The sequence below is a fragment of the Camelus dromedarius genome, chromosome 16 (assembly GCF_036321535.1).
Source record: "Camelus dromedarius isolate mCamDro1 chromosome 16, mCamDro1.pat, whole genome shotgun sequence".
Taxonomy (NCBI): domain Eukaryota; kingdom Metazoa; phylum Chordata; class Mammalia; order Artiodactyla; family Camelidae; genus Camelus; species Camelus dromedarius.
Genome location: NC_087451.1, coordinates 14,255,892 through 14,269,752, shown reverse-complemented (window position 1 = coordinate 14,269,752; position 13,861 = coordinate 14,255,892). Strand labels below are relative to the sequence as shown.

General features: G+C 43.9%; 1 protein-coding gene across 12 annotated transcripts in view; it reads left to right on the top strand.

Moving 5' to 3' along the window:
• ACACA (acetyl-CoA carboxylase alpha) overlaps nt 1-13,861 on the top strand; it is a 256,069-nt gene that overhangs the window by 201,949 nt on the left and 40,259 nt on the right. For all 12 annotated transcript variants that reach the window (XM_064495017.1, XM_064495019.1, XM_031467944.2 and 9 more), the window contains 2 exons: nt 12,659-12,802; nt 13,389-13,509. In XM_064495017.1, coding sequence (XP_064351087.1) covers nt 12,659-12,802; nt 13,389-13,509 — 265 coding nt within the window. The remainder of the gene's footprint in view (nt 1-12,658; nt 12,803-13,388; nt 13,510-13,861) is intronic.

Sequence of the window (13,861 nt, the reverse complement as noted above, 5' to 3'; positions counted from 1 at the left end):
GGAAGCTCTCTCTGTATACCAAGAAATTGGAATTGCAGTTTATGACTAGTCCTCTGGACAGTAACTGTCTATGGCATGTGCCAATGGCTATGATAGATGGATTATAGATTTATTCAAGAGGTGATATATGATTTTCTTGTGATAAGCATTTTAAAGCTTCTGGCTTTAGGGGAAAAAAAAATCCAATAATCTCATTCCTTTTAGTGAGACCAGGCCTCTATTTCCACTGACTCTGCCAGGAAAAAATAAATTATATGGTGAGTGTGGCTAGGGCTGTATGTTAGGCCTGTAGGGGGCTAATTCTGCTAATCTTGATTTTGAGACTCGGTATCAGTCCCTCTCAGGATCTCAGTTTCCAAATACGTATCTTTATGTATCTGCACAATGTGAAATGTGACGTCGTTGCTGACTGTTTGGTACAGTATCGGGGATTCCCCCCAAGAGCCTGTAGCACCAGGGGTCTGCACTGCACATTCTGCATCCTCACCCCTGACTCCGTGACACACAACACGGAGGCTGGAGAAAGGAAGGCGAGGTAATTTAGCTCTGGCTGTGAGGCAGTACCGTCACTTACCCAGAACGTGAAGAGGCAGAATGGTTAAGACTGCCCAGGCTTGAATACTACTCAGCCATAAAAACCGACAACATAATGCCATTTGCAGCAACATGGATGCTCCTGGAGAATGTCATTCTAAGTGAAGTAAGCCAGAAAGAGAAAGAAAAATACCATATGAGATCGCTCATATGTGGAATCTAAAAAACAAAAACAAAAACAAACAAACAAACAAAAACAAAGCGTAAATAAAGGACAGAAATAGACTCACAGACAGAGAATACAGACTTGTGGTTACCAGGGGGGTGGAGGGTGGGAAGGGATAGACTGGGATTTCAAAATTGTAGAATAGACTACACTGTATAGCACAGGGAAATATACACAAAATGTTATGATAACTCACAGAGAAAAAAATGTGACAATGAGTGTGTATATGTCCATGAATAACTGAAAAATTGTGCTGAACACTGGAATTCGACACAACATTGTAAAATGATTATAAATCAATAAAAAATGTTAAAAAAAAAAAAAAAAAAAAAGACTGCCCAGGCTTGACTCCAGGCTCTACCACCTGTTAGCTGTGCGACCTTGGGCAATGTACTTAACCCTTCCAGGTTACAGTGGTACTAACTGTAAAGCGGGAATCATAATAGTACCTACCTCCTAGGCTCTTGTGAGGATTAAATGAGTTACTACAGATAAATCACTGGCACTCGTGGTCTTCCCCAAGATGCATTTAGCGGTCCTTTCTCATTGCAACTCATTATCCAGGCCCTGGAAGGAAAATACAAACGCAACATTCTCTATACTTTCTGACCCTTTGAAGGCAAAAATTTCTTTAAGAAAGCGTTAGGTGTCAGTCCTCACTGTGGCAGTGCATTCAGGTATTGACCTTCCCAACTGATGCTATCTAAAGACAGTCACACATTCCAGAAAGCCATTAACGTTAGAGGCACCGTGTTTGGTCCTGATAGGGTAGTATATGTGTCAGTCATCTGTCTGTGAGTATCCCCCGGGACTTGTTGATACAATAGCCCATAATTACTCTAAGGATCGGTCCAGCAATTTGCATTTTTAAAAGTCCCTAACTACCTATTTTCACAATAGACAGTCCCTGTACTCCCGAAGCTCCAGATGGGATCGCTCTCCTTTCTAAGGAGGGCATTTGAGCTTCCTTTCTGAGTAAGCCTGGCTGCAGCTCCATGAATGAGTTCTCAGAAAGGATTCCAGCCAGCGCATCTCCTTAGTTTTCAAGCCCTTCCCCCCTGCACACATACAAAATATGGGCAAATCCCTGGCCCCTTTTGGGAGGTTGTTTGGTTTGATTTTCATTTGAGGTTCCTCAGGTTTGGTAGGAAGCTGTCCCGGGTATATTTGACTCCATTAGTGGGTCGTGGTAATCTGTCAGCTGTCCGACCCCCAGCTCTCTGGCAGGACTGGCATTCAGAACTCCATCACCTCTGACTAAGAGAGCCCGTGGTGGGTGGCGGCTTAGCGACCCAGTACAGGACAACCCACGCAGACATCAGTCTGGAGCTTCCAGATGAAGTCGGAGCTCTGAGGTTCTGCCTGGTCATTGTATATAGACTTGGGAATCATCACGTTTGACAGCCTATTATAAATGTGCTCAAACTTTTTGAAGTTAACAAAACCTTTAGATTAAAAAAAAAAAGCAAATAAAAAAACTTTTGATTATTCCTCTCCTTCCCATTTACTAGGTAAAGCAACTTTGGGCTCTAATCTCCCTGGGGCTCTGTTTCCTCTTCATAAAATACATTTCCCACCTTAAGGTGAAGACCAGAGGGTCCCTTAATCTTAAGTTCTCTTTATTTTTTAATATATATTATATCTTTGTTAAGGGCTGATCCCATTATGATCATGAAAATTCCCTCTTTTAACTCAATTAGCGTATCTTGCCTTTAAGTCTACTTTCTGTGACATTGATAGAGCTCCTGCAGTATTCTCACGGCTAGTGTTTACACAGTATATATGTTTTTCCATCTTTAAATTCTCTTTAATTTCTAGTGTTCTGTTATGCTATGAAGATGTCTCTTGGTTTGCAGCTAGGGAACCATGTTCGGCTGGGGCAGGAAGAAGGTAGATTGGGGGTGGGAGGAAATCTTAAACAGTGACGACATGTGAGAGAATTCTATGTCAGTGAGATTACGTCCTAGTGATGTGCAAGATTACTGCATATTACCGAGATTAGGAGTGGGAGTTGTAAAGCAGAACGATTTAAAATGTTTTTATCTTGTTTCTTATCCGTATTACAGAAAAGTACATGCCAAGGGTGGTTGTGGTGGTGGTGGTCCTGATGACAGCAAGTAGCTGTAGAATTACAATTGTTGGCAGTGGGGGGATCCTCAAAGTCCAACCACCGAACCGTTGTTTGAATTTCCTCTGTGACTCTGCTGCCAAACAGTCATTCAGTTATGCTTGGAAACCTCACCTGAAGGGAAGCTCAGTATTTTTTAAGCCAATCCCTTTCATCGATGTAAAGTTCTTCCTTGTATTTGGCTGATATTTGTTTCTCTGTACAGACAGACTAATTCCTCTTAAAAAGTAGTGTTCAAACTTAACAGAGCGATTCCCAGTTTGATAGTTTAGCCTGTGTAGAACTGAATGGAACTAAAATCTTTCCCATGTACTTTTTTTTTTTAAGTTTAATTCCTTTTTTTTTTTTTAATTGAAGTACAGTCGATCTACAAGTTGTGTTAGTTTCTGGTGTACAGATAGCGATTCAGTTATACATATATGTGCTTTTTCATTATAGGTTATTACAAGTTACTGGATATAGTTCCCTGTGCTGCACAGTAGGACCCTTTGTTGTTCCCATGTACTTTTGCTTTCAGAGTCTGGTCTTGCCTCAGGAACAAATGTAGTGAAGATGAAAATGCTCTTCAAAGATAGAAAAGAAATTGGATTCATAAATAACAATCTTGCCAGCTAAAATAAGAAATAACAGTAATTACTAGAGACACAGCCAGAGCTCACCACTTTGGAGTGGTACCCGGTGGAACCTCAGGGTTCTGCTGCACGGTGTCATTCAAGGCTTTGAGACCTTCCCATCACCCACCTTGCTGAAAGTCAGCATCTGATGCGTGGCTGGGAGATAGGTCTTTTTGAGTGCTGTGTCTTTAGGTACTAGTTAAAACTCTTGTTTGGCGGTCCTTATTTCTGGATCCCATAAAGGTGACTCTAAAGCTCTAAGGGCACACAAAGCAAGTGTAAAATGCTAGAATTTATCACCCTCGCAGCTCACTCCGTACGTGTGGACCTCCGTTATATCTCTACCCTCTCTCCAGGGTGCCCATTTCAGCTTCCCGAGTACTGGAGTCAAGAGAGGCCTGTCCTTCACGGGTTCCGTGGCAGGTGGGGTCTCGCACATTCTCCTTCTAATAAAACATCCTCCCCAGACTCAAGCTGAGTGCCCTCTTAGGACGGTGAGCACGGTCCTGTAGGCAGAGCAATTCAGTGTCTTCATTTTCCACTCAGTCATACGTTACACCTTCTTGCGCTGGATTTCCTTCACCTTTCTTTCTACACACGTTCATAGCTCTGTCTTTGCAAATTAGTGTTCACTTGATGCTTTTCTGTTCCATCTGTCCTTCCCCTTCTCCCCCGAACCTTTCTTCTCCCCCAACCCCAGCCTGAAACCCAAGTAAATTAGCTTCTCACCCCTGCCCCCGGTTGAAAAAAAAAATCCCATACTCCTCCAGCAGTGTCTGTTCTTGGATTTGCAGTCAGCAGCCATCTCCAATAACCATCTGGCTGTCAGCTTCACAGCTCCCCACTACCTCCCACCTCCCCCATCACTCACCAGAGGAAAAAGAGAGCCAGAGCAAGGGCTTGAAATATATCATGCAATAGTGTATCATGAATTTGTTGTGAATCACAGCGGTGAAGCAGGTTTATTTATTTCTGAGACCTTAAATCAATACAAAGTAGGTCTCTTAGTTCTGAAGCCGGGATGGAGTGTGAAAAAATGAGCCCATTGTACTCTTAAAACTTTGGGGAAAGGAGATGACAGCTATATAATTCCATTTACCAGGCACTAGGGGCTTTAATGTGAAGGTGACAGGGAGCTCTTTGTGCATTTAGAGCACCATATCTTCTAAATAAAAGATCTGTAGACTTGATAGTGGAGCATAGCTCCGAGTTTAATAATCTCCAAGCATTAGACCGAGCCAATATGTTCCCAAGTCAGAGAGGTCCCCCCCTAAACACTCATAAATTAAAAGTGCAAGAACTGCACACGTTGGTAGATTAGAAGTGCAAGGACTTCAGTCTTCTAGGGGGAAGACAGACCTGGTCCCTGGCTGTGCATAGACTGCTGTGTGAATATGATAAAGACACGGGAAATGAGACTGTTTAGAAATCTGACTCCGGGCTGTTCATCATTCTGGGGAATGTCCCCCGTGCACGGATCCAAATCTGGCTGTGTCCCCTCTCATTCAGAGTGGCCGTCCTTGCACAGCCTAATCAGCTAATGTACACAGTTGGGAGTGTTGAATTATGAAAGGAGAGGCTTGAAGAGCTATTTAGATGGAACTATAGATTATCATGCCCAGGCTTCAAGTTTTTCTGGTTGATTCTTGACTGATTCCTAATTTTTTAAATGTTTCAGCGTCTGGAATTTAAACCCTTTAAAATAATATGCACATAAGAAAAATCAAGAAATCAGTATTTATTAGGGAATGGAACCTACCCAAATGTAACCAACAGCATAAGATGCAATTATGAGAAGTCAAGACTACTGGAACATATAATCAGGTTTTGGGTGTCTTCATTTTCTATCTAACCCATTGATAAAATATGTCTTTTCTCAACAGATAAAGCAGGTTTATGCAGCTCAGTAGAGCAACCCTAATATAATATGACTTTACAGTATATCGAGTTACTAGCTTAATTCTAGCCCAGGTAAAGGATTTTTGAAGTCAAAACTCAGTGTGTCCACTGGGGAAAACTAAAAGGGGAGGAAAATTGAATCACTCATTTTGCTTAAGGAAGCCACTACGACATTATAACAATAATAGGAGAGATTTCTTTGGCTTATAGTAGTTCAGCTCGCTGAAAATACAAATCAGAGCTGAGTTTTGCAGAGCACTAAGAATGACGGCAGTTTACTTGCACTTACTGCATTCCTCTTAGGTGTAAATTTCTGTTCTTATGCTCTAGGTATAAAGATGATTCCTGCTTTCATGAAGCTTAAAATTTAGGCTAAAAGACAGTAACTGGATTTTTGTATGTTCCAAGGGGGAAAATTAAATTGTTGCCCACCAGATGTAAATGAGAAAACACAAACAAAAAGGTTGCAGAGATGAACAGTCAGTGCTACTCCCCAAGAAGCCAGGTCCCAGCAGGCACCAAACTCTGTGCCTGGTGGGCACAGGCAGTCAGCCACACAGCCATGTGCCTTTCCATAGGACCTCATGTCCTGTATCCTATTCAGAAAAAACACTAGGAGGTGACTGAAAAACAAGGATTTAAATATATATATTTATTTAAATATATATAAATATATATATTTATTTAAATATATATAAAATATATTTAAATATATAAAAAAAATATATAAATATATATATATATATATAAAGAGTTCTCACAACTCAATAATAAGAAAACAACCCAGTCATTTTTAAAATGGGTAAGAAATTTAAACAAAGGTATAAGGATGGTAAATAAGCACATGAAAAGATGTTTATCATTAGTCATTAGGGAAATACCAATTAAAACCACAATTAGACACCTCTAAAATAAAAATTTTAAGAAGGGTGTGTATAACTCCATGATGGAATGCTTGCTTAGCATGCATGATGTCATGGGTTCAATTCCCAGTACCTTCATTAAAAGGGGAAAAAAAAAAAACCAAAACCAAAAAAATATTTAAGCTGACAATACTAAGTACTGGTGAGGACGCAAAATAACCAGAACTCTCACATGCATTGGTAGGAATGCAAAATGGTGCAGCCACTTTGAAAAAGTTTAGCTTTTTAAAAAAAAGTTAGTCATACACTTCCCATACAATCTTGCAGCCTACTCCTAGATGTTTACTCAACAGAAATGAAAATATGTATCCATACAAAAACCTGTACATAAATGTGTATAGCAGCTTTTAATTGCCAAAAACCGGAAACCACCCAATTGTCCACTAAGAGGCAGACAGACAGACAAGTTGTGGTTTGTCCATAAAATGGAATACTGCTCTGTAGTGAAAAGGAACTACTGTCACCTGCATCAGCATGAATGAATCTCAGGTGCATTATGCTGACTGAAAGAAGGTAGACTCAGAAGGCTACATACTTTTTGGCTTCCATTTATCTAACATTCTAGAAAAGGCAAAATTGTTGAGACACAAAAAAGATCAGTGGTTGTCAGGGGTGAGAGAAGAATTGATTATATGTGGGAATACTTTGGGGGCTGATGACAGCTTTTGGGGTGATTGTGGTGGTGGTTATATGTGATGTCAAATGCCATAGAATTGTACACCTAAAAATGGACAATTTTAGTAGATGTGAATTATGCCTCAATAGACCAGACACTTAAAAAATTTCCATACTTGGAAGTAATCTATTTCAGTATGCTCAGGTCTGCAATGAAATGAGCAGTTGATGGATCCCTGAGATGAGTGATTTCATTTGGCGTCAGTTTTCACTCCGGAAGCCTGTGCCTTTTCTCATATGTTTGACAAGGAAACTGTCATGTGGCTCTTCTCTACCCCAGTTCCATTAAAAATGAGTGTCTGTTCCTCACCCAGTCCATCTTCAAACCCTTGTCATCTGCCGTCCAACTGACTCCTCTGTTCTCCCAACATCTCAGAAAACAGAGATCTCTCAGTGTTGTTTCTGGCCTGTATCAGAATCTTTTTGACCAAACATCTTTTCCTACCACTGGTAGCACCGTCTCTTTACACCAATTTATCCAGCAGCAAACCTGATCACTTCCTAATTTGGCTGCTTATGGAGAGGATTTTGGTCTTGCAGCGGACAGTGTTGAATCCAGCTGTGGCTCAAGTCACAGGCTTCCCCATCCTGTGCCAGCGGTGTGTTGCTGCCCTTCTCTACCCCCAGCCCTAGCCTGCCAGCTGCCAGCCAGCTCTGCAGTGAGCCTGTAACAATAGTGGTGACCAAGGGGGCAGAGGCACTTGTAACCCTGAGTCTGTGTATTAAGAGGCTCTGTTTTGGAATCCCCAAATATTCTTGGTCTCATGAGTGCTGGATGAGGCTTAAGGCACTGGTCCTGTCTCCCTAGAGATTTAATTCCATTCACCCTTGGATATATTCCTGGAGAAACAGTTACATGGTAATATGTGCTGCACCACTTAAAATTGTTAATTGGAGATTGAATTACTTGTCAGCTTTTAAAAATGTAGTCCTCTCAGGTCAGGGAGGAGGGTGTTAGCAGCATGAGTGGATGAGCTATTGCATTTTTTTCTTCCCCTTCCTCTTCTCTCCCCCTCCCTTTTCCTCTGTCTCATCCTTCCTCCTTTCTTTTGTCCCTATTTTATCATTTTTTCCCCCTGTTCCGACTTATTCTTTCTCATCTCTTTCTCCCTTTCTGCCTTAGCCAAACCTTTATCAATAACCTGACAGATCCCAGAGTGACTTTAATATCTAGAGTCATGGAATGAAGTCCAGAGATGACAATTGCTCGGAGGAAATTTACAAACCCCTCCTCAGATCCTCTTGAGAATGGAAATACCCTAATGAGAAGGAGGGAGGATGGCAGCAAGGACTCAGCTCGTGCAGCTTCATTCTTAGTTGCAAGAAGACTTTTGTACTCCCTTCTTTAGCTAGAAGATTGCCCTGACCCACCAAAGATTGTTTAAAGGGGGAAAGGTTGATAAAGGAGGAAAAACAGCAGATTTCCTTTTTTTCTTTTTATTCCATCATTATTCTATGCATCATTATTTTTCATATCTTAAGCACATGATTACAAATACTTGCTTATTATAAGTCTGAGGGTCCCCAGCATAATGGGTGTATTAGGACAAAAGCAATTTTTTAAAAAATTGAGCTAGGTTGCATCTATGAAACTTGGAAATCTCAATGCCTGTGTGCTGACAAATATCCTGACAAGTAAATACTACACTCATTCAGCATTACATAGTGATTTCATTTGCACAAAACCTCACAGTGCCCTGCCACTTCAGTCAAACGTCTGGAGCACTGGGGAAGGAAGGAACGTGTTTATCTTGATCTCCAAAAAGGGATTTAAAGGCGAGAGCAGGCGGTATATTAGACTGTTTTCATTGCCTGTCAGCTACGGTAAACCACGAGCTGTCGGCAGTGTCTCCAGATAAGCAGGAACAGCAGCAGAGGCCTTAGCATGTATGTGGGACTGCATTCATTTGCACTTCCTGTGTAGCTCAAAATTTCTAAAGGCCGTGTAGCATCTTGCATGGAGCCTGTAACAATTGAGTTCTGCTGCTCATCACGGGCTTAATGCAGTGTTCCTAATTCCCAGGTCTGCCAGAGGCAATGAATGAGTGCTGGATGAGGCTTAAGTTTATACTGAGAGTGGGTGAAGACCCTCTTTCAGGCTCAGCCCTTATTCAGCTCTGTCGGCAGCATAGGCACTCTTCAGAAAGGGACTCCGAGGTGGTGCCTGTTCCTAATATTTCACGGCACTGCCTCCCCACTTAGACCTGGAGGGGCAGCAAAGTGGGGCCTCAGGAGGGTCACCTGTGTTTGAATGGCTCCTGCGTTTAAATGGTTATTGATGCTTGTTGGGCAGATAAAGTAAAGGTTTGTATCCATGCAGTCTAAAACGTGAGAAGAATAATTTCGGAAATGGAAGACAGCAAGCAACTTGACTTCCACAAGAATGCATATGCCCAAGTTGGAAAAAAAAAAATGATGAAATGAAGCTCACCTTCTTGACGAAAGTATTATGTTGGTGAAGGTGGTTTACCCCACGTTTTTTCTGTAGAAGGTTGGTAGAACAACAGATTGAAGAGTAAAACAGTGGTTCCATCCACGTGGGTTCTTTTTTTTTTTTTTTTGCCTTCCTAGATGCTCGGCGGGGTTTGCGTAACGGTTCCAGCACGATCATCTCTGGGTTAGGCAGAAGGGATTTTTGTCCTCGCCCAGATTCTGCTTCTGCGGTGGGAGCTTTTGCTGTGAAGTATTCTAAAATCATTAAAACCACTTGAGTCAGCAACGACCCCTATAAATCAGGAGCTATTGTGTGCGCCCTCATTCTGCTGGTGCGTGCTCCAAACACATGGTCGCTCAAGATGAACTGGAGGCTCCTGCTTTCCCTTCACCGGTTGTTAAGTGGCTGTGATTGTTAGCATGTGTTTGTGGTTAGTGGAGCAGGTTTCATTTTCATGTGTCCTTCCCCCTCTCCACCCGCCCCCAATCCTATGATAAGGCTGATGAGGGAAAGCTCTTTGGATGCTCTGTTAGGCTGTCCTAAAATTTTTCTCTTTAATTCCCAAATTCAATGAACCCTCTCACATGACAGACATTTCTTTAGCCCAGAGTAACGTTCTTGGTTGTGGTAAGCCCTGGTTTTCTTTCTGAACCCAGGGGAGAAGACATGTAGAAATACTGCTGCCTTTTCAGAACAATGCCAGTGCGTCAGAACCTGTGTTCCCACTTTTGAAGGGAAGACACGCTAAGTTATTAAACTCCTGCTCCCTCCGAGCCTGTCCCTGGTTAGTTTGAAGAAGCTGGGTGTGGGCTGGGCAGGTGCGAGCCTCCAGGAGGAGCCCGGTGCTTGAAGGTGCTTTTCCTGTCTCAGGGGCAGAGACGTCGCAGGAGGTGTATTTGAACAGCTAAGCCTCTCTCAGTTGGCTTCCGTCCCTTTTTCTGAGATTGGTCCTTCCTACGTCTGTTACTGATTTTGAAGAGGTGTGAGGTTCTAAGTGTCCAGACGTTATCAGGCACTAGCAACAGTGTTTCCCAGGAAAGAAAACAGTGTTTCTGGGTAGAAAACAGCCCCAGCTCCCTCTCCTGGGCGGCGAGGCATCCTCGGCTCCCGACCCAGATTGTGAGTATTGGGTATTCAGGGTCAGCGCAGTGTCTCCTTTTTATTTCTTTCCCCCCTTTCCAATTTTATTTTAATAATTAAAAATACTGCTGATCACACTGAATGACTTCTGGCAGAGAGGCAGTCTGTCCCAGAAGGACCAGTTGTGGGCCATCGGGTTTATGGCGCCCATAAAACCGGAGCCCGATCAGAGCGTGGCCTCCCTGAGTGACAGGGTTTCTGCCTCCGCCAGGATCCCCCATCAGCTGACTGCTTTGGATGTTTGTCTGGGGTTGGTTTTCCATCCTTTTGTTTCCTGATGCATGTGCGAGTGTGCATGTGTGCACACATTTAAAGATATAAATGAAACAGGTATGTAATGCCCTCTGCCTGTTAGAAAGACTAAAGCCATAAAAATAACAAACGGCGTGTATTTGCTAGAATGTCAAAGTTATGAGTTTATTTTGTAATGATGTGCTCCTGCCTTCATGAGGTAAACTGGCCGTGGCGGAGGTGTTATTAGTAATATGGACTCAGTGGAGCAGAAAGCTGAGTGACCGAGAGATCAGTGTATCAGTCAGAGAGAGGGCAAATGGAAAGAGACAGCAGGAGAATGAGAAAAGAGCCGCGGTCCCAGGCTGAGATTAAAGACAGACCGAGAGGAGGAGGGGAGCCCAGTGGTCAGGCCCGGGCTCTCCTGTCCCGGAGGCCCCTTCATGGGAGCTGCTGGCATGTCGCTCTGCTCAGGGCTGCCTGCAAGGGCTTGTTCTCTGCGCGTCTTCAGCAAGGAAAGCAGTAACCTGAGAGCATATTCCTTGCTTCCTATATTCCTTTCATAAGAGTCTCCTCCACCCCTCCTGGCTGAAGTTAAAGGGACCGAGGGCCACCAGGTCACACTGAGGTGACTGCTCTGGTCACCTCCCCCCTCAGCCTTGGGAGGGTCTCAAGTCGGGCTCACCCAGCACGCAGGGGAGCCTCTCTCAGCTCCTGACAAGAAGGGGCGAGATGGGAATATACAGGTTGAATGTTCATTTATTAGGTTCTCCCTGGAGACTGGAAATGAATAAAAGTAAGGAAGAAGTTCCGTGTTGTGGTGATTTTCTGAAGGAGGAGGGGAAGGGGAAAAGAAAAGGTAGCACACAGTAAGCGCTTTACAACTGTTGAGAGCTCTCCAGGGCTACCAGAGATGACTGGCAATTACCACACACTCAGCAGTTTGCGGTAGTCAGCGATCAGGCCACCCAGCTTCCGTCTGCTGGGTCAGAAAACCTCCCTCCCTGAAAGAAATCATTAACCAGTCTTCAAGGGAAAAAAGAAACCCTTCAATTTCCAAGTTGAAGAATATTTTGTCTTTTTTTTTTTTTCTTTTTAAAAGAAACTTTATGGTTTCCAATTGCAGGTGCCTTTCAGCCTCACAAGGGTTAAACTCCTCTAGGGACACACCAGGGCTCTGAGGCCCTGAATTCCCCCCGAAGCACAGGAGGGAAGCACAGGGAAGCATGTAAGAGAAATGGGTTTGGGTGTAAATCACTGCCCTGCACCCAGCACACAAAGAGGACTTTAGACTCAGGGGTTCCTGTGCGTGTCATGAGTTGCTGCAGGATTCTGCCATGCGCAGAGCTTGTGAGGGGACCAGCTTTAGAAAACAAATGTCAAGGGGAAAAGTAACCCTTAAAAAAAACAAAAACAAAAACAAAAAATGAAGAACCCAAACCTCACAGTGTTTCTTTAACTGGGTGTCCCTCGAGATTGTCAGGAGACAGGCAGGTTACCTCTTTGTGCGAACGTGCAGCAGCCCCGCCAAGCCTGCGGGAGAGGACGTGGCCTGTGTCTCAGGGTCCAGCTTTACCCACCACTGGGGCTTCAGCTCAGAGTCAAGATGCTGCCTGTACCTGTGGCAGCTAGCAGAGAGAGAGGCTTGCTGGTAGTTAAAATTGCAACAGACTGTGTGGTTGTTTAAAACTCTTTTTTGTCTTCTAAGTTTTCTTTTTAGGACAAAGGTCCAGATAGTCCCTTAGCACAACGCACGGAGGCTGGAGTCCCTGTCTTGTGGAGAAAAGAATGAGTGAGAATTGCAAAACAGACTTCGCCTTTTCTCTCTGTCTTTCCTCTCGCTTGTTTCTGCAGGTCCTCGGGAGGGAGGTGTATACCTCCAACAACCAGCTCGGGGGCATCCAGATCATGCACAACAACGGGGTGACCCACAGCACCGTCTGCGATGACTTTGAAGGCGTGTTCACCGTCCTGCACTGGCTGTCGTACATGCCTGAGGTGAGCCCTTCCGCCCGGCACTGACTGCCCACGGAGCCCGGCCTTCCTGCCGCAGCTCACTGCCTCTGCGTTGCAGACTCCTTTATGATAGAGGAAGTTGTTACAAAATGTTCCTCTGAAAACAGTTGATTTCTTTTTTTCCTTAGAGACATCTTTGGCCTTCTACATTTAAAATGCCTTTGGATTTCTTTGGTTAGGCCCCTTTCTGATGATTTCCAGCCACAGAAGCCTTTGTGTCTATCTGGGCTCAGATCCCACCATATTAAAGCTTCTTCCTCATCGTGGAAGAAGCCTTTCTCCTTTGTAGGAGGCATCTCCCTCTGCAGAGCTCCCCAGAAAGCCTGGGCACACTGAAAATCACGAGTCAGAACGCACCCCGTTGTGCCAGGCTCCCATGTGAGACTTGAGAGCTGTACACGTTCCCCCAGGGTTGGCACACGATCAGGGTGCTTCCAGCTGAGGATTGGGACTAACGGGTGTCATTCCTTACGGGGGCCTTGCTGCCTTTGTCAGAACGACTGTTGCGGATTGGAGTGGAGGACTGTTCTCTGACCACGGTGCTCTTTCCATCTCAATCTCCTTTTAGAGTGTGCACAGCTCAGTTCCTCTGCTGAACTCCAAGGATCCTATAGATAGAGTCATCGAGTTTATTCCCACAAAGGCTCCCTATGACCCTCGGTGGATGCTGGCTGGCCGGCCTCACCCAAGTACGTATATGTTGGAGGGTCGGTGGCCCTTCCACCCTCAAGCTTTCGGTCTTCCTTTCAGTCACTACCCAATTCCTCCACAATAATGGATACCAAAGAAAACAGAGCCACTGAAGTACCTGGAAATGAGGGACAGCTGCAGAACAGCTCTCTGCAGAAAAGGTAGAAAATTCTTCCAGCGCAAATGAAAAATGAATGAAATGAGGTTTACAATCAGCCATTGAGTCATAAGCACTGCAGTCCCCAATACATTTCTTCTGTTTATTCTGTTCTTAGAATAGCACTTATTACTTAATGGGCTCAAAGACTTTCAAACAGTGAAATGTAAGCCATGAAGTCATAGAATTACAGG